We start from the raw sequence: 25900 nt of genomic DNA, 5'->3' as shown, positions 1-25900 counted from the left end.
TGTTTAGTGATGAAAACGTAATGTTTTAATATTCATACAATTGTATTTTACCTTGTATTATGAAATGTTTTTTAATATGTCATTAAATGAATGTTTTTAAATTTAGTAAGTGTTAGTTGAATTTATATAGTGTTGCACTCCAATTTTTCTGAGAACTAAAATGTACTAGTAGGGCATATGTATACCAACTGATTACAGATATTAGAATCATATTGCCTAGGGATTTATACCTTACTCTCTAGCCCATGTGCACTGTAACACTACCCCGTGAATATGTCATGCCACACTTGCCTTTGCGCGGGTTATATTGCCCCATCTAACGTGCCTTCCTCAATGCCTATGTTATAACGCACAGCACTATGGCATACATATTACAATCTGGGATCCATATCTTTGTCACAGTGCATATGCAACGTTACACTCCCCAGCACATATTTTATATTACAACTTTAGAGACTAGTTAGGTTACACAACAGTGCCCTGTGCATATTACACTCCAAGGCGCATATCACATAGCACGCGCTAGTGCCTGTGCTATCTCGCACTCTCCAATGAATCTGTCATTGCGCACAATGTATTGCTTATTATATTTCACGCCCCGGATCATCTTACATCACACTTTTTGGTTCATAGTTTATACCATATACTATATCTAGTTTTCATTTTCAATCGTGCTCTCAGGACTATGTTCTATATAACACTGCGTCCACCTACCCTTTTCACGGGCATTACATTTTGAGATGGGGGTGGAGGGTCAGGGGGTGTTTCTTCCAAGTGAGCCCGGAGTCACAGTCACAAACGTCCTCTTCTTTCTGAATAAAAGTGAGATTATGCTGTATACTTGTTCATATTTTAAGTAGTTCGCACAGACACACATTTTAAAAACAATAAAGTTCCTAATACCCACCTTCTCTGAACAGTTAGCTTGCTGCCCCATCCACCTCCTCCCTATCCTCTGTTGTCTGAATCCATGGACTAGCCTCCTCCCTCCTGTCATGCATGGTCTGATGTGCTGCCACTGCCCACCATTTAGCATGATGTACCAGTCCACTCCTCCTGCCCTCCATTACCCAATTCTATGGCCCATCATTGACCTCCTGCTTAGCCTCTGTGCTTAGCTTGCTGCCCCTATTCTCCTTCCCCCTGCCCTCCGATGTCTTTGTGCATGCCCCTGCTCCATCCTTTTTGCCCACCATGTTCCATGGACCTGCCACTCCTATCTACTCTGAGTGTTCTTTTGAGCTGCCACTCCCCTCCCACTTGCCTAGCATTGTCAGATGACTGTGACCTGTCCCTGCCACCTCCACCCTGCCTGTCCACATGCCATGCCCGTATCCCCTTCCTCCTGTACTCCATGATCAATTTTACTGCCACGCCCTTCTGCCCTCCCTGGTCTGTTGTGCTGCAACTGCTCCTCCTGCCTGCCCCACGCGGTCTGTTGTTAGGCCCCTTCCGCTGAACTCTCTTGTCTGTGCCCAGGTCCTGACCCTCCCTTCTATTGTCCATGGTCCTTTGTGCATGCCCCTGCACCCTCCTTCTTGTTTTCATAGCCATTGTGCTGCCACTAACCCTCCCGCTTGCCATGCATGTTCTTCTGTGCTGCCATGGCCCCTCCCACCTTCCCTGTGTGGTCAGCTAGCACCCCCTGAACCCTCCCACCTTCCCTCCATGGTCTGTGTGTATGCCATCATAGTCTCACTGTTGCTCTCCATGGTGTGTCTTGTTTCTAGTGCCCATCCTGCCTGACCTCCATGCTCATCTTGCTCCTGCTGCCCTGCCCTCTTGCCCCCAGCCCTCTGTTTCCATGTGTGATCTTGTGTGATGTAACCAATGCTCATGTAAAGCACTTAAGTGATTTGACCAGAATCACAGAATGTTGAGCTGAAGAAGAAACTCCAACATGGTTCCCCAGTTGCAAAGTCTGTAGCTCTGGAAGTAACACCACATCCTCTCCCCTAAGTGCAACAGTTAATCAAGTGGTCAACTGGATAAAAAAACATAAAGATTACAAATAATTTAAAAGTTCTTTGTCGCTATTTGAAAACTCAGAAAATATGTCAGTCTGCATATCAGAATTTTTTTATGAAATAGAAGAGGATTTGAGAAGTCACTCAAAATGTGCCCTAATGTTCAGCACTAATCATAATTTCTATGGCAAAATGAACCCCCGCATTGTGTTCCTTTTTAAATTAAATGTTTTAAGTGTTACCAGTTTATTTCAATCAAGATGGATTCAGGTGTGCCATGCTTTTGTCATAAGTGAGACAGAAAGCGCTCTAGTTGTTCTTAAGAACACTCTGGGACATTCTGTCATTGGGCTATACTTGGGCTACATCTGGGCTATATTTGGGCTACATTCGGGCTCTTTTGTCTCTGGTGGCCATCTTGGGAGATTTATTTGTTATGAAGTTTCTTAATTTCCTGATTTACTGCAGTCTCCTCAGTAGGAAATACTTTCAGTTTTTTACTTTGGTGCCATCAAGAAGGCATTCAGATGTGTCACACATTTGCCATAAATTCTGAATGTTTGCACTCTAGTTGCTCATTAGATCACTGTAGTAAAGCTACTGCTCACCAGGGAAGTCTGCTGCTGGTATTCAAAGTGCATGTTTCAGTCTGCATGTCATAATTGTTTTATGAAATAGAAGAGGATTTAAGAAGTCAAAATGTGCCCTAATTTTTCTTTCTGCAACACTAATCATAATTTCTACGGCAAAATGAACCCCCTCATTTTGTTCCTTTGTAAATTAAATGTTTTAAGTGTTAGCACTTTATTCCAATCAAAATAACTTCAGGTGTGCCATACTTTTGTCATAAGTAAAACTGTTAGTGCTCTAGTTGTTCGTTAGAACACTCTGGGACATTCTGTCATTGGACTATACTTGGGCTACATCTGGGTGATATTTGGGCTACATTTGGGCTCTTTTGTCTCTGGTGGCTATCTTGGGAGATGTATTTGTTATGAAGTTTCCTAATTTCCACATTTACTGCAGTCTGCTCAGTAGGAAATACTTTCAGTTTTTTACTTTGGTTCCATCAAGAAGGCATTTGCCATAAATTCTGAATGTTAGCACTCTAGTTGCTCATTAGATCACTGTAGTAAAGCTACTGCTCACCAGGGAAGTCTGCTGCTGGTATTCAAAGTGCATGTTTCAGTCTGCATGTCAGAATTTTTTTATGAACTAGAAGAGGATTTAAGAAGTCAAAATGTGCCTGAATATTTCTTTCTGCAGCACTTATCATAATTTCAGAATTTTTTTATGAAATAGAAGAGGATTTGAGAAGTCACTCTTTTGTTCCTTTTTAAATTAAATGTTTTAAGAGTTACCACTTTATTCCAATCAAGATGGATTCAGGTGTGCAATACGTTTGTCATAAGTAGGACTGTTAGCGCTCTAGTTGTTCTTTAGAACACTCTGGGAAGCTGCAGTAGAACACAAGGGAATCAACTGACAGTCTCTGCCCTTGTTGGATGTACATGTTTTGCTGAGAATGTCAGACTTCATTCTCACATGAATGAGAAAGATAATGTGAATTTACAGAAAATATGCTCTCAGTTTAGCTTATAGATCACGTTCCAAACCTCTGTGGGAAAAGCATGAGAAAATAGTTTTCTCTCAAACATGATTCATGATATCACAGCAGAAGGCTTTTTCACATGGTAAAATCACCTTAGAACACACCACAATTCCTAAAATGAGTATGGTACCATCAACAAATGATTTATAATGTAACTAAAGTCTTAAAACCTTCTATTAACTGCAATGCTTTTTAATGAGGTGCTATTATGTATATTGGTTCCAAGATGGCTGTCAACACTTCTTGCATGAAGTACTGACAGCTAATCAGATCTCACGATGAGATGTGTGCTTAGGCTCCGCCCAGATATATCTATCTTTTTAACTCTAATTTTCTCAGGAACTACTGAACGGATTTACACCATTTGGCAAAAAGGTAGTCCTCAGTTCAGACTCATGAGTCTAAACTGAGGACTACCTTTTTGACAAATTTGGTGTAATTCCATTCAGCAGTTCGGGCTGTAGCTGCGTCAACAGCTCCTATGGGAAAATGCATGGGGAAAACGCGTTTTGGGACCCCCCTTTTTTCTCGGCACCCGCTTGACAAATCACCGTGAAATTTTCAGGATAGGAGCGGACCGGAGCTGGCCAAAAGTTTGGAAAATTTAGCGAAGATTCGTCAATCAGCGCCAACGTTATTCCAAATAGAATGTTGCAGATTTCCTATGGATAATAGGTCCTAACTATAACTACCTACTGACGACTGCCAGTAGGTAATGATAAATATATATACATATATTCACTGAAAATCTTTTTTACAGGGATGTTATAGTTAGGCTCAAGTAAGTGTGAGTATCTTCTAAAAGTTTGTCAATGTTGAATATATATATAGTAAGCTACTGCGTATCTTAAATTCATGTTCTCTGTGTACTATTATTGAGTGATTCAATTTCTAACATACGTTATGTGAGCGGCTGTGTAACTGTGTGAATCCATGTGTGAGTGGGTATCTGAGTGGCTGTACCAGCGTATGAATGGGAGTGTGAGTGGCTTTATGGTGAGTAAGTGACTGTGTGACTAGCTGTATGGGTGAGTGAGTGGCTGTGTGAGTGGCTGCATTGGTGAGTGAGTGGGTGTGTGAGTGGCTATATGGGTGACTGAGTGGCTGTGTGAGTGGATGTATGGGTGTGTGACTGGGTGTGTAAGTGACTGTATGGATAATGAGTGACTTAATGAGTAAGTGACTAGATGCTTGTGTGGATGAATGGGTAAGTGAATGGTTATGTGAGTGGCTGTTTGGATGAGTTAGTGGCTCTATGAGTGGCTGTATGGCTGTATGAATGGGAGTGTGAGTGGCTTTATGGTGAGTAAGTGACAGTGTGACTAGCTGTATGGGTGAGTGAGTGGGTGTGTGAGTGGCTGCATTGGTGAGTGAGTGGGTATGTGAGTGGCTGTATGGGTGACTGAGTGGCTGTGTGAGGGGCTATATGGGTGAGTGACTGGGTGTGTAAGTGACTGTATGGATGAGTGAGTGACTGTATGGGTAAGTGAATAGATGTGTGTGTGGATGTATGGGTGAGTGAGTGATTATGTGACTGGCAATATGGGTGAGTGAGTGGCTGTATGAGTTGCTGTTTAGGTGAGTGAGTAGCTGTATGTTTGAGTGAGTGGCTGTGTGAGTTACTGTATAGGTGAGTGAGTGATTGTGTGAGTGGCTGTATGTGTAAGTGAGAATGGGCCCGATTCACAGAACTAACATAAGACAAAATCCTAAACTTACATAGTAAAGTTAGGACTCCTAACTTTTCTACTCCTAAACTTAGAAAAATCCTAACTTTAAGACTTTCGGTATTAACAGAAGGCAGTTAGGAGTCCTAAAGTTAGGAGTCCTAACTTTACTACTCCTAAACTGAGAAAAATCCTAACTTTAAGACTTTCGGTATTCACAGAAGGCATTTAGGAGTCCTAAAGTTAGGAGTCCTAACTCTACTACTCCTAAACTGAGAAAAATCCTAACTTTAAGACTTTCGGTATTCACAGAAGGCATTTAGGAGTCCTAAAGTTAGGACTTCTAACTTCTGTGAATACCAACATGATTAAGTGCCTTCTGTTAATACCAAAATGAGTAAGTGCCTTCTGTGAATACCAAAATGGTAGTAAGTTTAGGATTTTGTCTTAAGTTAGTTCTGTGAATTGGGCCCTAGGTGTGTGAGTTGCTGTATGAGTGAGTGGCAGTGTGAGTGCCTGTATGAGCGAGTGAGTAGATATATGACTTGATGTATGGATGAGTGTGTAGGTTTGTGAGTGGCTGCATAAGTAAGTGATTGGATATATGAGTGGCTGCATAGGGGTATAAGTGGGTATGTCAGTGGCTGTATGAGTGATTGAGTAGATGTGTGAGCATTGATAGGAAACTCTATGGCCACGCGAATGTCACTCGCTTTCTAAGAGAGCACTTGTACACAGTTTATAGTTTGTTCCCAGGCACTGGCATAATGGCCACAATGGGCTTCTTTTACCAAGTGTCCGCTCTCAGCAAAGCGCAAACAGATGCTGCCTCCTTGTTGACAGTAGATGGAGGTGGTCTGATAAGGCCACTTTAAATGTTCATAAAACACGCTGTTGGAACACCCATGACTTCCTTGTTCCTCTTATGTGCTGTACCTAGTGCACCGGACGAGGTGACATTACTGTGGGCCTGTTGTATTGTGCGCTCCTATGATGCACATGATATAAGGCAATATTTCAAGGATTTAGACTAGAATGCTGGAAGCTCAAGTCCCAAGCCCGGCACATCCTCACTTAGTAACCTTGTACAGAAATTATAATATGCCCTGTAGCAGTTACTCAGCATTGCGCTTACAGGTGAATCAATTCAAAGGGCTACTCATTGAGATCCGAAGAGGGGTCCCTTTACAGATGCCAGAATCCTGCAGGTGGAAATAATGGGTCTGTGGGGTACCTAGTCATTGCCGGGGGAGGGGCTGGGAAGACAATATCCCAAACCAGTTGAAGAGAATGCACCCATCATGCATCTTTTTTTGTAATTCCTGTTTTTGAGCAGAGGCGGAGGGTGCTTGTCCCAGACTGGCTTCTGACGGGACACATGTAACTTTTGTGACTACTGTAGGGGTCTGACATCAGAGGTGTCACCATATTCTCGCAGTAGATATGGCAAGAGGTGGATGAACATGTGCTCAGTAATCTGCATAGCATGGTAACATCCGCATTCCATCAGAATACAAGAACATGCATTCAGTGAGCCATCAACAGATAGAAGCATGTGCATGCAGAGACCAATAAGGGATGGAAATCAGTGCATCAGCGGTCCATCAGGGGGTAAAAGCATGTGCGACCAGTGGCATATTAGAAGCTGAGTAAGGCGAGCTTAGTGTGCTTTGAAAATACCTTTAAGTAGGTGAGTAAAGGAGTTTGAGAGTGGGTGACTGGAGATGCCAACCTCCTACCCTTTGATCCCTGCACAGGCCGTGTTAGCCAAGGTACCCACCTGACTCGAAGTCATTATGTTCACTGCTCCATCCTGGACCTTTCACCTATAAATAGTTGATTTGGGTTGTTAATTATTTCAATGGATGCAAAACAAGACTACAACACCCAGAATGCATTAGGTTATTGTGCTAAAATCCAGGGCTGGAAAACTGTGTCCGTTAAGACATGGAGGGAGCTGGTGACTCTAATGTTAGCACTGCTGTACCCTTAAGCAAAGCAGTATTTGTGCATGTAATTATTTATGAAAAAGAATACAATACCTCCTTTATGATTAATAGCAGGGGAATATACAGTTTGGCCTACCCATTGCTGTTTTAATTTAAGCGATTCAACATTGTTACAATGAGGTTCCTGCAAAAAAGTAACATTTGAAGCAAATCTAGACAAATGCAAGAGTACTTACTGTCTTTTAACAGGATGACCCAGACAACGTACATTGCAAAAGACAACAGTAAACCTATGGGGGAGTGAATGGAAGGACACAGGAACACAAGTGGCAAGCCGCAAAGACACAGGGAAGTTACCTGGTTGTGCTACCCTCCGTCACAGGAAAAGTGCAGGAATGTGCTGTATTTATCCATTATGTCACATTCCTGTCCGTTACCCAGCGATGGAGTCACTTTGGCAGCCTAGTGCCAACGCAGGCACCCTTGCACCATGGTGCAAGTGTGCCTGTGTTGTAGGGAGGAATGTTTTTGTGCAGAAAGGGGCACCTTCCTAGACAAAGACAATCCATCGAGGTGTTTTCCTCTTTCTATGTGTGCTGCAGAATTTGTAGTCCATGTTCCTTGAGCGGTTGGCCTTGTGAAGTACTTTTGAAAGGTTTCATCAAATCGGTGGCAGCCCACAGCAATGATGGTGCACTTTCAGGTCGATAGCATACCTGTAGGATAAGAGCTGTGGGTTGTAGGTTAATTTGAAAAAACACAAGCTTAGGCAGTTGTTTGGAAAATTCCTGCATTTACTTTTTAGCACTATTCTCTATGGTTTTACTGTGAGCAATTTTTCCTAGTGAGGTACTGGAAGGAGATGCTGGAGTTCAAGGTAATTTTCCATTTGTATTCTGGTTCCCCCCTCTCCTTGCTTCTGTGGGGACAGTACTCTTCCATTTAAAGATGTGATGTTTAACTGGTGTGGAGGTGTCTATATAACCTGCATGGGCTGCGTGCAATTATAAGGGGAAGTAGATGTTTAGGCCTCATTTATGAAAAGTGATACATCGCTACGTGAAAACAGTGATGCGTCACTTTTCATTGCGCCCTCCTTGCGACATGCTGGATGCGTCATAATTACAGTCTGACGCATCAGGTTGCAAGGATTTACAGATAAGTCAGTAGTTCTGATGTATTCGGAGGTGCAAAAATGACGCATTGCTGGAGTGTGTCACAAAAGTGACACAACTGCAGCAATGTGTCATTACAAATGGTCAAGTCCCATGTTCAATGTGCATGCGTCAGTCTTACGCCTGCTGTGAGGCAGGCGTAAGATATTGACGCATTTGCATCCTGCCCACTGGTCTAAGTGGTCCCTTACTGACACCCAGAGACAAGCAAACATCTTTATCATGCCCAGTGTTCCAGGTGGTCCCTATCTGACACCCAGAGCCAATCATACCTTTGTATCCCACACAGTGGTCCCCAACGATAAAACTGCAGCTACCTTTGCCTTGTCTAGCGTGCTAGTTTACAACACGCCACGTACTTGCACTAAGGATCAGATGTAGTCTCCTACCCTATGACGGTTGTCTCCAGTCAGACTTCTACCCAACAAATTTAGCAGAACTTCTAATCAATTATGGGGTCTGCTCACTAATCTCGTTGCACGGATATGAATCCATTCAGGCCGGGGTCCTTCCTACAACGCAAAAACCAAAGGAACTGAACTGGGGTGGCAGAGTGGGCTAAAGAACGGTGATGGATTAAACCCAGATCAGTTGACTGGGGGTGAGTGCTTGCAATGTTCAACACTCCGTCCATCATTCCCTTTGGTTTTGCTTCGTCCTTCCTACAACAGCAGTCGGACTCGATGAACCAATCTCTCCTGGCTGGCTCACCAAAACTTTTGCTCAAATATGTTTTTACATTAAACAAATAAAAAGACAAGAGGTGTTTGGCAAAACATGAGCAAGTTGGTTTAATTAAATGCAGCAGCCGGTAGTGTATATGTTAAGAATTGTTTGATATACCGCACAACTTATCCTGGAAGGGATATGTCGGTGCTTTAAGGACAGATATCCAGCTTAAAGATGGTGTTTTTAGAATTTCAAGGTTTTAAGGTGTTTTTTGAGTTCCACAATCTAGGGCATGATCGTAGTGTCAGTGGTAGTTTGTTCCAGTAAAGTGGGCTGTGGTGAGAGAATGCACTGCCTCCGTATTTAGCCATGCAAATCTGCCAGAAGCATTAAGGAATTGGTTGTTGGATCGCAAGTTAATGTTGGGGATATAGGGAGCAAGCCTGTTATGTAGGTACTTAGGTCCAGAGCTTGAGAAGGATTTGTAGGTTATACATAGTAATTTAAACAGGGCTCTCTTGCAGATAGGGGTCCAGTGTAGGGCTCTGAGTGTGGGGCTTATGGAGTCCTTGGAGGGAGGTTGTTAACCAGACAAGCAGCTGTATTTTGTACAACTTGTATTTGGGACAAGAGGGCTTCATTAGAGGCAAGAAACACAGCATTGCCATAATCCAGTCGACTGATGACCAGTGACTGGGTAAGTGTTTTATGTGACTGCAATAGGAGCCATTTAAGGATCTTTCTAAGAAGACGTATGGTGCCAAAGCAGGTGCCACATATGGAGGATATGTGGTATCATATTGAGAGCTGATCATCAATAAGGATGCCTACATTCGTGGCCATTTTACTAGGTGATGGAGAGGGGTCCAGTTCCACCGGCCACCAATCCTCAGTCCATAGAAGTTGGGCTTTGCCGAAGAGAAGAATTTATGTTTTTACTCCCATTTAGTTGATGGCAGTTTGAGGACATCCTAAAACACCCCCCTCATACAGGCAGAGAATCTGTGTTTAACATTCTCAATGTCCTGCCCAAATGAGACATCAGCATATGAGAGTGCCTCAAAACCAAAAGGATTTGATCAGGCGGGCCAAAGGCGTCACATATATATTGAAAAGAAATGGACTCAGGGAAGAGCCCTGGGGAACTCCTTTGTTCAAGGGAGAGTCCTAAAATGAAATGGTCCCATAGAGATTGTTTGGACTCAGTCTTTTAGGAAATCGCTTAACCAGGCAAGGGCTAATCCTTGATGCCTATCTGTTGTAAATGTTGCAGTAGGATAGTGTGCCAGATGGTATCGAAAGCTGCCAATAAATCAAGTAGCACCAACATAGCAGGATGTCCATCCTCAAGTGACATTCTAATAGTATCTACTACTGCAAGTAAAGCAGTCTCAGTGCTGTGAGAAGGTCTAAAACTGGATTGGGAGATGTCTAACAAATTGTTGTGTTTAAGATAATGCATAAGCTGTTTGTTAACATGGGACTCTAATATCTTTCCAATTAGGGGGAGAGGGATATGGGACGGTAGTGGTTTTGGTCCTTCTGGTCAGCGGTGGATTTCTTCAAAATAGGAATTACATGAACTGCTTTCCATTGACTTGGAACCGCGGCTTGGGTCAATGATTGATTGCATAGTTCCATGATGGCTGGGGCAAGTAAGAGAAGAGGAATGAGATGATGTTTTGAGGACAAGAATCAGCAGGGGAGCCAACTTAGCCATGGCTAGTGAGTCGACCATTTTGGTTAGAGGAATAGGCTCATAACAGTTGAGTGAAGGTGAACAGGAGTAATGTTGTGCGACAGTGGGGGGAATGGGAGTGGACTGAAAATTATTGTAAATATTGTCAATTTTTGTTTGGAAGTGAGTTGACAGGGTGTCTCAGAAGATTTGGGACACTGGGGAAGGGAGGAGTCAGGCGAGCAGGCCTGAGATTGGGCGAACGATTTTACAATTTTTATGAGTTTCTAGGAGGAGTTATCAGCTTGGTAGATTTTGAGAACAATATATCGTTTGAGAGCAATTTTTACTCTAGCATGATAAGAGCGAAGAGCCTCTTTGAATATTTGTTTATCTGCATTAATTTTAGATAGCCTCCAGTCAGGGCCGGACTGGCTACCGGGCATTTTGGTGTGCTGCCAAGCTGGGTGCTGATTTAATTGATGGGGACCTGCACGTGCTTTTAAATAAACAAATCAAAACTAATGGTTTTAAGCACACGCAGGTCCCCATCAACAAAATCAGCCCTCAGTTCGGCAGCACACCAAAACGCCCGGTAGCCAGTCCGGCCCTGCCTCGAGTTGTGTTAAAGCCTTTTACAGTGGGTCTTTTTGGCTCTGAGTTCCACAGAGTACCACGGAGCATTGAATCTAGAATGCTTCCTAGACGCAGTGCCTAATTTGTGCCGGTGCTTTCCGGTGCTCAGCACCGGTACTTTATTGTCAGGGTCGGGGCTATACATTTCTTTCAGGAGGCAGTGGGGGTGAACATAATGTTTAAAAAATACAGACACAGAGTGAGACTGCTTTACTTTTCCCACGTCGTCTGTGCTGCTCAGCCTTTCATGCTCACCCATTCGAAAACGCATGCACTCCTGGCTGGCGGGTGACTGAATTTCAACTTTCAAGCTTTCACTAATAGTTAAAAAAAGCAAACGGGTTCTCCATGAGCTGTCTTTATTTCCACAGTTAACATGTCTTCCCCCTCCCTTAGAGCAAGTTAGAGAGCCCGTTCTCCCTCCCTTAGAGCAAGTTAGAGAGCCCCTTGAGGAGTGGATGAAGGCTGGAGTCTTCATGCCTGTTGCCTGTCGCGTACGCCTTCAGCAGCTCCCTATTGTGTAATGAAGGTCTACGGAGTTGCTCGGCAGACACTGAAACTCCAGGCCGAGATCACTCCAGCCACGTACACATGACAATTTCTTTCAGGATGCAGAGGAGCTTGTTTATGATTTTTGAACCCACCCGGGCAGTCGAGTCCAGCCAGGAGAAATTAGTTACGAATGGCTCTGCTCACCACAGGTACCGATTGTTTTAAAATGTGAGGCATGATGCAGGCAGTCATCCTTTACCGCTTGTATTAGATAGGACGCATAGCTTTATGGAGCTAATTCTCAGGAAATCACAGTGCCGAGAGTGTGCACATGGATTTTAAGAACTCGAGTTTTAACTCTTAAACACTGTGCATGGGGGGTAAACCTCTTATTTTTTCACCCTTCTAATCCTGCTGCCCTTTCTTTGGCTCCACCGTGGGCCTCTGGTGCTGAACCGAGGTCGCTCCGCTCTTCTTCCCTACCTTCACATCAGAGGCTTGCAGTGAAGCACCTTGATTCCTCTTGTCATACAATTCTTGGGCCCTCCCTTCACAAGTTGCTTTCCGTCTGTTTTATCCGGTGCTTCTGCACTGCTATTCGCGGCCTCTAATGTCTCAACCAGGTCTACATTAAAGCACCTTAATTTTTCTGTGGAGCTCGCATGCAGCCTACAGGCCCACCCCCATCACTTTCCTTGTCATGATCCCCTAATTCCTAAACGACTGCCTGCACTACGCCCTTTTCTTCCCCCTATGGCTTTGATTTATTCCTTCACCAGCACCTGGGAATCAGAGGCCAGAAAAAGAAAACAAAACGTGCAAGGCAGAGTTTGCTTTTGCAGGCAGGTTTGCAGTAATACATTTACTACGTGATGCGACCTTATGCTCTCACAGAGACTATAGCCAGGGCCTCTGGAATTATGTGACTGAGCCACCTTGGCGATTTTCACGATTATAGATATGCAGCCACAGTCACAGTGTGGTTGAGAGTAGCACTTGGCTTGACACCCTAGAGCACTACAGGCTGTTGGGGTAAATGGGGTAGCAACAGGGGGCCATTTCTCCTTTCTTCCGCCAAGGAGAGTCGTTGCTCCGAAGATCGATTTCCTGGGATCGGACATTTGCGGCTCTGAAAAGGAAGTGTTTAGGGTATTTAGTGCAGCTTTGCGCTTGCCCATCTTTGAGTGTCCGCTGGCCTGGAAGTCTCTTGGGTCTTTCAAGGTCCAATCTGAAGATTGCGCCTTTAAGCAAGGTTTAGAGGGGGGCCTAGCCCAGCCTCTTCCAGGCTCTGACAGGTGTGGATGGGCCCGCCCTTGGCCCAGGCTTTGCCCGGGCGCGTCCCTCACCGCAGGGACACAACGCGCTTTTATGCACGGATACAGCAGAGGAAGTCTGGAGTTGTAGTCCTCACCAGCAGTGAAGGAAATTGACATAGCCGCTCCTCATCAAGCTCCAAAAATGCTCTGGCAAGCTGCTACAGTTGCTGTGGGGACAAAACATGCTTTTATGTGTGGAAAACAGCAGATGAAGTCGGGAGTTGTAGTCCTCCCCAGCGGTGAAGAAAATTGACATGGCTTCTCTTCTTCAAGCTCCCCAAATGCTCTGGCAAGTAGCCACACGTACAGTCATCTGATAAGGGGAAACAAGTGGCTCTCAACCTTGGGGAGAGCTAGTGTGAGACAGTGTGTATGTGTCCGGATGTCTGGTGTGGGGAGCATGAGATCACTGTGTGTGGTGTGCATATTGTGTTCTAATTGGCTGAGTGTTCATGACTACATTTGGCATCTAGCTTTGTGGTATCTTGGTGAATGCGAGTCTGTGGCCAAATGTGTTTTTTGGGGCCAATTTCCTTGGAGCTGTTTGTGGTGCAACTGTCTATCTGTGGGATCGATCAGAGTTTTCCCTGGGTGCACGTTTGTCTTTGGGCTAAGTGAGACCCCACCTGTGACCTGTCACTCGATATTTGCGGGTTGGTGTTCCAATGCCTGTTTCACCACATATCTCTGACTTGGTGTTGATGGGGATATCACTTTGGGTGAATCTGACAGCAATGATATGAGTTTGTTCAAGTGTCACTGATGTTATTTTTACCGACATCCTCAGTATTGTGAGTTCAGTTGTCATAGCGTACATCAATATTGTCTTTACTGATATTGACATTGTTGTGCATGCCTAGATCATGGCATACATTGACAATGTTTCTACTGGTATCAACATTGTTATGCATACATTGATTACAGCATCCATTGATATTGTTTCTACTGGTATTTACACTGTTATGCAGGCATAGTCTTTCACAAACATTGACATTGCATTTATTGGTATTGCTGTTGTCGTGCCTTCATGTATAATTATATACATTGACATCATATTCACCCATACTAACAGTTGCATTTCTTAGAAGTAGTGGTGGTTAAAGTAGCTGGGGGAGTAAGAATGAGAAGATGGATTATGCTAAATATAAGTGCATGAATTGGGGTGAAGGATGCCTGTTCTGACAAGCTGCAATTACACTGCAAAACAAGGCTACCCTCTGTCTCTAGTCCTCTTTGCCTTGGTTATCAAGCCACCGACAGCACTGAGACACTCAAATTCTGAAATAGCCGGATCTGTTATTGGACCCTGGAACTTAATGTAACCTTGTTGGGGAATAACATGTTCATTTTCCAGACTCAACATGATGACTTATGAGTAGGACTCCTGAAATCTTCCAAAACATTTGAAAGAGTTTACGGCTTTAGAGTAGGCCTGGAAGGACTTCGCAGAGTTTTACCCCACAAAATTCTGCAAAGTGCTTTAAAAACTCTGCTGCGCTCCATGAAATTCCACCAGTGGAAGAGCCTGTTAAGTCACACTGCTCGCACTGATTTTTAGCGGTGGGAGTTTGTCCCACGCTGTAAAATCAGTGCAAGCGGCACTACATGTCGCACCAGAGGGCACTGTTGCTTTCTGCTGCTTGAGTAGACATTCTGATAGAGCATCAGCTTCCTCAACATGAGCAGCAGCTTCCTCAATAAGAGCAGCAGATTTCTCAACGTGAGCAGTCATGACCTGACGCGACCACCCATGTTGAGAAATCTCACTGGGAGGAGGTCTAGCGAGTTATTTTTTCTAACAAGCGCTCACCAACTTAACGTTGGCGAGCCACGTGAGAGAAAAATCTCCGCTCCGCATCACTTCACTTGGAACTCTGAGCTCCGCATGGAGGGCAGAGTGGGCGAAACTCCGCAAACTCCACTGGCGGAGTGGAATTCTTCGCCCACTCCTACTTTAAAGTAAATAAAGATAAGTCAAAAGTCTTGAATGTAGCACTGCAAAAGGAAAGAGAAGCAACACTGAAGAGAACTTGGAAATTCTTGGGGTTTAACCTTACTAACTCTGTCAGTGATTGAAGTTGGGCCAATTGCCCAGTTTAAAAAGTTCAGATCCCAACTGATCTGGCTAGGTGGCAAGGACACTATCGCATAGATCTGATTAATTCATTTCAATAAAATTAATATTTTAATATGCCTGCTGGACATTTTCCAGGCTATTCCGACCATGCTTCCTGTCACATAGGTCGAGGTACACCAAACGTTGGTGGTGAACTTTATCTAGGCAGAAAGGGGAGCTATAACTAACAAGAATATTCAAATGGCCTTTATATGAAGAGGAGGGCTTGCATGCCTAGACATTCTGAAGTACTATTACACAGCAAAGTTATGGGTTAGAATTGAATGATCAGCAAGAGAAAGAGAAAACAATGACTAGTCATAGAGCAGGTGATAGCAGGCTGGTCTCTCTGGGACACCTCTTGGCTACAGAGTGAATCATATCCATGAAACCTTTATATCGCTGAGATCACCAGACACCACATGAAGTATAGGACCTAATTAGCAGTGGGAGCTGGTCCCATTACACTCCTCTCTCCCATTACACTGATCCATTACAATCCATAATTCTCACCAGGAGGCCTAATGGCTTGAAATTTGTGGCAAAGGGAGTACTCAATTTTAAGAAATATGTTGGACAAAGGCCAAATTAAGACCTTTTGAGATTACAAGAAAATATTGAACGAATATGCACAAACTAGGCATTTGGCAATGTAGACCCACCATAACTAATCAGCGATAAGCTCACTTAACCCCTTTAAAAAAATTTGGATATCATGAAAGGTAATATTTCAAGGCTATATACCATAGCAAATGAAATTTGAAATCGAATAAAGCGGAAATACCAAACACAATCCGGGGAAGGAGATATTTTAAAAGATGCGGGACCGGATGATGGGCAGTGTACTCATATGTTTCTGAACAATTCAACACTGTAAGTCTGAATACAGAATTAGGATGCACTGGTACCTTACCCCCAGTATACTAAGGCAAATCTATTCAGAAGCTTCAGACCTGTGCAAAAGATTAAGAAAAAAGGAAGCCTCAATTATGTGCATATGGTGGGAGTGTGATTAGATTTAGACTTTTTAGAAAAAAGGTCCTCCGTCATGTAGAAGAAAGTGCAGGAGAATTCAATTCATAGAGACCCAGGAAAGATACTGCTGTTGGCACAAGAACCAGGATGGGCGAGATTTCAGAAAACCCTTGTGTACAACCTCCTGTGCTTTTACCAAGAGACTTATTGCAGCATACTGGAAAAAGAAAGAAGCCTCAACTTGAAGACAATGGTTCTCCTTTCTAGGGCAGTTTATAGTGCTGAGGAGAATCACACACAACATGGAGGGCAGAAGCACACAATTTGACAAAACCTGGAGCCCCGTGGTGGACTCCCTTACATTGATGGCCCAGAAGAGAGAATATCCTTTCATACAATGGGTGCTGGAGTTGCTCAAAACAAGAACTGTGTAGGCTTGTAAGATGTTCAGGGAACCTTACACTGGACCAAAGGTAGTAACATGCACGACTGACATGGTATGAAACGGAAGGAAGATAAAAGCGGGGGAGAGGGGAGATAGTTGCTGGATATTGTTTTATCCCTGTTGATGTTTTTAACAATAAGGTATACGGATGTAGACACAACTGATGAAGCGCACAGCTTCATTGGGTATAAATGGACTGTTACCTGGGATACAACGGGCGAGAATGTATTCTTGATAAATCCGAACTGTGCCTTATTATACAAAATGTGCATAATATGCAAACTGTGTCGTGTTTATGACTGAAAATGCTAATACAAAAATAATTGAAGATGTTCAGGGATGGATGGACAGGAGATAAGTTAGTGTATTTTATATAGGGATCCCAGTTTACTGTTTTTACTGATTTTTAGAGATAAATGCAGACAGAAAACACTGTGTTTCCTGTTTGTTTTTATTTTTGCAAGCAGAAAAATATGAAAAACTGTGCATCAGTGGGTGACTCTATGCTGTTTTTCATGATTTCCAACAACTGCTGAGCAGATAGACAGCAAGGGAAGTTAAAAAACAGGTTTGGATTTCCCTAACACAGGTCATAAGTTAAAATATATTTGTATTATAATACTGATATTTACCTGTGGGTGTAGTGTTTTGCTATATTTGGCTGCCTAATTTGCTAAAACGCGACAGGCAGCAAAGTATGAGTGCATGTTTATCAGTTTCAATAGATGTGGAAATATACCATTTTACTACTCCATTTATGCACAGAACAGAAAATAAATATGGATAAATACCAATTAAGATGGCCAAACAATAAATATGGATAAATATAGGTGGAAATGTGAAAAAAATACATTAAACTGGGAACCTTAATTATATATCATGGTGGCTGACTGGAGCCATAAGGTTAGACCATTAAAAAATCAAACTACGAAGTCATGACTGGCTGAATGTCAAACACTGCGGCAGATGGGAATGATTTGTTCACCACAGTGTGGAAGAAAATTCCTCTGGTGCAAACACAGAAGGTGTTTCCTTTTAATAGATAATGTTGGGGGATGAGGAAAGAGCTTCCCTCATTTCCTGAGATTATTCTTTTCATCAGTGTAACATGCAGCAAACATAGAACGCTGACTTCACATTGACTGAAAGTTTGTGACATTTGAGCCAAGTGCTTTCACTTTGTTCAGTGCTCTGGGGCAATCTTCACTTTCAAGTGGTACCTCTCCCTAGTAGATCCCTACGTTAGTATTGCTGCAAGAGCACTGCAGGATTGTGATCCTCAAGCAGGAATCCATCCACTTGAAGCCAGAGCCCCATAGAGATGAGCAAGTGTCTTCCCACTTTAAACAAAACTGTATATCTTCCCCGCTGGTGGGACGACTGGGGGGAGTCGCACAAGTGGGATACCGTTTTTATTAGGAGAAGTGGGGAAAGCTGTCTAGGAGGAAATTTGTGGATCCCCGCAGATTCTGGTAATTTTCCTCACAGAAATGTGAGGAAAACATGGCATTTTAGAAAAGGTAGTACGATCTATACAGGTCACTCAGACTGGGACTCCTCTGGTGTCATGCTTTAATCAATGTCTGATTTAGGTAGATTTCCTACACCTAATTGGCATATTCAATGTACAAATAATGTCCCTAGTAGATGGTACTACATGTATTCTACTAGTGGGCATCAGCAGGGATTGTGCTATCCACTAAAGTAGCACTGTGAAACTTCTCAGGCCTGCCTCTGCAGCCTGCAGTGCAAGTTTTAAACTGGCATTTTGATATGGTGAAGTAAACCTTCTATTTTAGTACTTATTAGTCACCCGTGAGGTAGGCCCTAAAGACATTTAATGCAGAGTGCATGGTATCTAAAAAGTAGGCCATGTGTTCTTCATTTTTGCATGTTCTGTTGATGAAAGACTTCTAATGTGGTTTTTCATTGTTTAAAGACTAACTCTTTCTTGGACTAGGTTACCTTATTACACTTAATAAATGATAACTTCAGTTTGGGATCAGATAGAGGAATTATGTTTCCACTTAAATGAATTGTACTTTTAAATCTGATTTCAAATTACTATTCTGAAAATGACACTTTTAGAAAGTTGGCATTTTTCTGCGGAAACTCAATGTGCCTTTCTGCCAGTGTCCTAGGTCAACTGGCTGTGAGTAAGTCTCCTGTTGTGGGTTGTGTATTCTTTCCAGACATAGCCACAAAAGAGGTCTAAGTTCGAGGCTAGAAATTTGACCTGATTTTCTTTTCTTATTTAATGCATGCTTGCATATTGCGTGTCCTGGAATCTGAAGGACCAAAATAATTTAAGACGCTTGGGCAGCTGCCTATTTAAAATGACTGAAATTCCTCTTTCTGCACACGTTATCAGTTTATATTTTTAAAACGATTTGTCATGTGAATGCTGTAAACATTATTTAAAGAGCCATATCTAATAACCCCACCTATTCTGTTTGTACTTCAGTGGAAGTAACCTACACAAACCAAAAAACAAGAACTTGGTATACAATTAAACGTCTACCTTTGTATGCACTTTTACTTAAGTGTCATATACTTCCTTCAGTTATGTGACTTTCAGAAATCTCTTTTTCTAGTTAGATTGCCTTATTGGAACAACAATTCAAAGTAGATTGTAATCCCGTCACTATTTTTCTGAAATTAATTTGCACCATTCTGTGTCAAGATTACTGAGAGATTCCGAAATAGTTATTTTTACTTTTAAGGAGCAACTGAGCACCAAACCTGTTTCTTTTCAGTTCTACCTCTAGGTACTGACACGCTTCTTAACTTTGCCGTCCTTACTGACTTGAGTGGGATCCTGAATCGAGTGACTGGCAGCATTGGAGAAGGCGACTCAAAGAAACCCTTACTGGACTTATTAAGCAGCCTGGCAGGCAAGTGAATAGTATTTATTGACATGGCTCATCTTTTTATTCACTCACGTTTGCTGCTGTGGCAGAGTCTCCGGCTGTCCGTCTTGTTGCAGAATACATGCTGTAGTTTGAGATGCCTGATTGTTTGGCGGGCCTTTTTTTGCAGAAATGGCTCCCGCCAACAATGGAGGAACACTTTCAGTAATTAAAGATACCTGGTAGGCCACTGTGTCATGGTGGCTTGCTTGAAATGTGTTTTTATCGTTTAAAATATAAAAAACAGAAGTGTCCTTCTTAAATAAAATAACAGATGCTCCACATGTGCAGTAAGTATTATCCCTCTGAGTCTGGCACAATGTTTTTTGTTTTCCTGCCCAAATCTGTTTTACCTTGCATGGCCAACCTCGACAAGAAAAGTGCATGTTAAAAGGGTGAGCCTTTTGACATTCACCCACCCACTTAATATTCCTTTTCACAGATTTCAGCTTCATTGTTTTTTTGTGTCTCTTTTTAGGTCAAGCATTCAAGACCGCTTGTATATACTTTAGTATATACTTATATGTGTATGCACTTTGTGGGCTCTGGAGATCAGCCCTAGGACTTGTCTGCTTCTGCTTAGGAACTTTTCTTTCTGTTCAACTGCCTCTATTCATCTGTCTTGAGAGAAAACGACCAGTAGAGGTCAGCAAAATACCAGAATTGCTTTCTGCTTGTTCAACTGCCTCTATTCAACTGTCTTGATAGAAAACAACCAGTAGAGGTCAGTGAGATACCAGAATTGCATTCTGCTGAGGGACTTTTTTTATTTTTCTGGCAACTACCTCTATTTAACTTTCTTGATAGAAAATGTCCAGAAGAGGTCGGTAAAATGCCAGAATCACTTTAGCATTCTCTAGATTCCAGTTCATAGAAATTGTCTTCCACGAGCACCCATAGACAATAATATTAATTTTCAAATCTTGTATTTTCAGTGATATGACCACCGAAGGCCCTGATTTTATATTAAAAACAGAGCTTTGGACTATACCATTTCCCGCGGAAAGGCAATATTTCTCTCTAAATGTTACCATACCTGGTGTGTCACAGAATTTGATGCTTACTTTCAGTCTGTTAAAGAACAGTAGATTTTTCAGCACCCAGGCTAATGTGCTGCATAGCTAAATACATATAAGGTCCCAAAAGCGAGACCGATTGCATTGCAAATGCTTGTTTTATCAAGGTTGTTCTGATGTTTTTCCTGATTTTTTGCTTTTCCCAAAAATTTTCAACTCTCTTCTACTTATCACTATTTCACCTGCTGAGTAGCAATTCAATTTAATGCTGTTTATTTCTATAATTGCTGTGTTTCTACATCGGACTGGTAGGTGAAACCACTCGTTACTTCTCGGTCACCCTGAATTCAATAAGACCCATGTAGGATGTAATACCCAAAGTGGTGCAACTGAAAGTTGTGGATAAGAGTAGTTGATTAGGTCAAAGCGTACATTAATGAAATTTAATTGAACTACGTTATGAAGATTAACATAATGATAAAATATAAGGAAAAGAATCAAGAAGGGATTAATAAGGTAAACAAAAAGGTAGGTTTTTGTAGCTTTTCAGAAGACTAAAAAAGATGGAATGCTCTTGACATAAAGGGAAGATTGTTTGAAAGGTTAGTAAGAACAGGCATATCCAAAAGACCTAGTGCCAGATTTATCCAAATGTCACACAAATCAGCGTAGCAAGACAACTACTGCTCTGCACATCACAGGGAGGGATCACTGACAAAATATCGAGAAGGAGAATATCGACCTACCAAAATATCGAGGAAAAAATATAGAATGCCAAAATATCGAATCCCTATCTCCAAACAGGTAAGTACAAAAATATAGAATCCAAAATATCGTTGTAAAAAATATAGCTAGTCAAAATATCGATTTTTTTAAATGTCGTAAAAGTAATGTAAAATTAATGAAATTATACATATAATTAACTGAAACATACTTAAAAATACTTAAATAACTTTAACATTAACCTAGTGCCAGATTTATCCAAATGTCACACAAATCAGCGTAGCAAGACAACTACTGCTCTGCACATCACAGGGAGGGATCACTGACAAAATATCGATTAGGAGAATATCGACCTACCAAAATATCGAGGAAAAAATATAGAATGCCAAAATATCGAATCCCTATCTCCAAACAGGTAAGTACAAAAATATAGAATCCAAAATATCGTTGTAAAAAATATAGCTAGTCAAAATATCGATTTTTTTAAATGTCGTAAAAGTAATGTAAAATTAATGAAATTATACATATAATTAACTGAAACATACTTAAAAAGACTTAAATAACTTTAACATTAATAAATAATTAATGTAAGTAAAAAAAAAAAAAACATATATATTAACGTAATAATAATTAAAAATATTCAATATTTTTTGCGTAGGATAGCGGGCGGGTAAAATTTACTATTACCACTCCAGTAAGTGCAATAGTAGGGAAAGCGCTGGATAGAGGGAGGGTAAAAATTACTATTCCCACTCCAGAGAGTGCAACAGTAGGGAAAGCGTTGGATAGCGGGAGGGTAAAAATTACTATTCCCACTCCAGAGTGTACAATAATAGGGAAAGCATTGGATAGAGTAGGGGTAAAAATGACTATTCCCACTCCAGAGAGTGCAACAGTAGGGAAAGCGTTGGATAGCGGGGGGGTAAAATTGACTATTCCCACTCTAGTGAGTGCAACAGTAGGGAAAGCGTTGGATGGCGTAGGGGTAAAAATTACTATACCCACTCCAAAGAGTGCAACAGTAGGGAAAGCATTGGATAGAGTAGGGGTAAAAATTACTATTCCCACTCCAGAGAGTTCAACAGTAGGGAAAGCGTTGGATAGCGTAGGGGTAAAAATTACTATTCCCACTCCAGAGAGTGCAACAGTAGGGAAAGCGTTGGATAGCAGGAGGGCAAAATTTGCTATTCCCACTCCAGTGAGTGCAACAGTAGGGAAAATGTCAGATGGCGTAGGGGTAAAAATTACTATTCCCACTCCAAAGAGTGCTACAGTAGGGAAAGCGTTGGATAGCGTAAGGGTAAAAATGACTATTCCCACTCCACAGAGTGCAACAGTAGAGAAAGCATTGGATAGTGGGAGGGTAAAATGTACTATTCGCACTCCAGTGAGTGCAACTGTAGGGAAAGCGTTGGATAGCATAGGGGTAAAAATTACTATTCCCACTCCAGAGAGTGCAACAGTAGGGAAAGCGTTGGATAGCGGGAGGGTAAAATTTGCTATTCCCACTCCAGTGAGCGCAACAGTAGGGAAAAAGTCAGGTGGTGAAGGGGTAAAAATTACTATTCCCACTCCAAAGAGTGCAACAGTAGGGAAAGCGTTGGATAGCGTAAGGGTAAAAATTATTATTCCCAATCCAGTGAGTGCAATAGTAGGGAAAGTGTTGGATAGCGTAGGGGTAAAAATTACTATTCCCACTCCAGTGAGTGCAATAGAAGGGTAAATAATAATTTAATATTTTATTAAAAATAAATTAATTATTAATACCAAAAAAAAGGATTAAAAATAATTACCAATCACACAATATTTAATAACTAATTAATTATAAATACCAATTTTTTAAATTAATTACCTATAAATAATTAATTAACAACCAATTAATTTTCAATACCAGAAATTAATAAATACAAATAATACCAATTAATAATTAATTAATAATACATTAATTATCAATATACAAAAATTATTTAAATAATGAATTATTTACAATTAAATTACTTCCCACCATATTCCCCTATAAACCCACAACCCTCTACAAATAATAAGTTAATACAATTAACATAATTAGCAATTAAACAATTAATATAAATTAATTACCAATTAATACAAATTATTTACCAATTATTAATTAATCAACAACCAATTAATTTTCAATACCGATTAATAATTACCTAATAATTAAATTACTTCCCACCCTATTCCCCTATAAACCCACAACCCACTACAGAAGTAAAACGCAAAATTAAATTAAAAATAATTAATAATTCCTAAAAATGATTATTTAATGTACTATAATTAAATTACTTCCCAACCTAATCCCCTATAAACCCACAACCCACTACGGAATTAAATTACACAAAAATTAAATAACATAAAATTCATTACTTTAAAAATATTCAAACATACATTCCAAAATTAATACATACTTTTAACACATATACTAACACTTAAAACACTATAAAAAAAATCGATATTTTTAACAACTATATTATGACTGTCGATATTACTTACTTTTATATTATTTAAATCGATATTTCTTACCTGATTTTCGATATTCTTCACCACTATATTTTGGCAATTCGATATTCTGTCCATTCTGTATTAAAAACTCGATATTCTGTCCAGTCGATATTTTTTATTCGATATTATGTCTGTTTACCCGGGAGATAGCAGGAATGGGCCAAATTCACTCAGATATTACACACTCCTGCTCTCTCCCTGCGCTGACACACTGAGTGCTGCCTAGCGCCAATGCAGTTAAATCATTCAAAGATTTGAGCTAATTGAGCAGAAATTATTTAGAATAGCTCATGGTATTCAATACAACATTATAACATGAAAAAATAGCAACATCCAATTCTTGAATCACCATACATTTATTTACACAATCTCATAGGTTCTATGATATTTGGCACATGGTTGCTCCAGAGGGAACGTGCATAGAGCAAGAGTGCTCAAGAGTGAGTGAGTGAAAAGGGGATGATAGGAGAGACAGTAAAACAGACATTAATATACTTTACAGAGGGAACGGTTATAAATCACCGTTCAGACTAGCCTGCTCACGTTTAGGAATATCACAAGACAATTAAGTATTTCACAAAACAGAATCTAATTCTTGATGTGGCACGTTAGAGGAACTGCGTATCCCAGGCTTTGCAAAAAGGGGGCGTCGACGTTTCGACCCGTCTATTGGCACAAAGGAAATTTGAAGCCTTGACCGTGCGGGTCTTCTTCAGGACAAGGGAGGGGTGGGGCAACCTGACGCAGTCCTGGACTTGACTGTGTGTCTGGTATAATTCCCGTTCCTAGTGGTAACGTGTAAGAATCACTTTAAACTTCATGTATCTACATGGAATGCAGTCCTGTCTCGTATAATTTCCTAGACTGCCAAACTGCAGCCGTTTGGATCAGTCAATTCTGCAGTATCACGGACCTTTTTGGGTGGAGATCATTTAATCATTTCGCGTGCAGTCTCTGGTGAGACGCTACGGGAAGCACGGAACAACACGGTTGCAGTTCGGCAAATTACGACTGCACGCGAGATGATTAAATGATCTCCGCCCAAAAAGGTCCGTGATACTGCAGAATTGACTGATCTAAACGGCTGCAGTTTGGCAGTCTAGGAAATTATACGAGACAGGACTGCATTCCATGTAGATACATGAAGTTGAAAGTGATTCTTACACGTTACCACTCGGAACGGGAATTATACCAGACACACAGTCAAGTCCAGGACTGCGTCAGGTTGCCCCACCCCTCCCTTGTCCTGAAGAAGACCCGCACGGTCAAGGCTTCAAATTTCCTTTGTGCCAGTAGACGGGTCGAAACGTCGACGCCCCCTTTTTGCAAAGCCTGGGATACGCAGTCCCTCTAACGTGCCACATCAAGAATTAGATTCTATTTTGTGAAATACTTAATTGTCTTGTGATATTCCTAAACGTGACCAGGCTCGTCTGAACGGTGATTTATAACCGTTCCCTCTGTAAAGTATATTAATGTCTGTTTTACTGTCTCTCATATCATCCCGTTTTCACTCACTCACTCTTCAGCACTCTTGCTTTATGCACGTTCCCTCTGGAGCAACCATGTGCCAAATACCATAGAACCTATGAGATTGTGTAAATAAATGTATGGTGATTCAAGAATTGGATGTTGCTATTTTTTCATGTTATAATGTTGTATTGAATATCATGAGCTATTCTAAATAATTTCTGCTCAATTAGCTCAAACCTTTGAATGATTTAACTGAATAGGATCATTGCGTTGTGTCAATAATTGGTCTGGGACCACTGTTTTCTGTACTGAGTTCACACCCAGGTCCTTGACTTTTGGGTTAACCCCATTTTTGTAATGGCTAGCGCCAATGCAGGCACTCTTCTGATTGTACAAGGTGTAACACCATTGAACAATTGTGCAAGGGTGTGTTTTGTTGGCCTTTGGGGTATTTTCCTCTTCTACATGTGCTGCAGAATGCAGCACTCATAGAAAGTGGAAATAACTAAGAGAAATTAAGATATTTGATTTCATTACACCTCCGTTGGCAAGGAAAGGCACA

General features: G+C 41.4%; 1 protein-coding gene across 1 annotated transcript in view; it reads left to right on the top strand.

The window, feature by feature from the left end:
* The window catches only part of LOC146809852 (cytosolic phospholipase A2 gamma-like), a 680097-nt gene that overhangs the window by 545552 nt on the left and 108645 nt on the right, over positions 1 to 25900 (top strand). Inside the window, exon 11 of the mRNA XM_085616716.1 lies at positions 19454 to 19591. Within this exon, the coding sequence (XP_085472842.1) occupies positions 19454 to 19591 (138 nt within the window). The remainder of the gene's footprint in view (positions 1 to 19453; positions 19592 to 25900) is intronic.

Source organism: Triturus cristatus, chromosome 7, assembly GCF_964204655.1.
Source record: "Triturus cristatus chromosome 7, aTriCri1.1, whole genome shotgun sequence".
Taxonomy (NCBI): domain Eukaryota; kingdom Metazoa; phylum Chordata; class Amphibia; order Caudata; family Salamandridae; genus Triturus; species Triturus cristatus.
The sequence above is the reverse complement of the archived record's forward strand: the minus strand, read 5'-3'. Positions and strand labels throughout refer to the sequence as shown.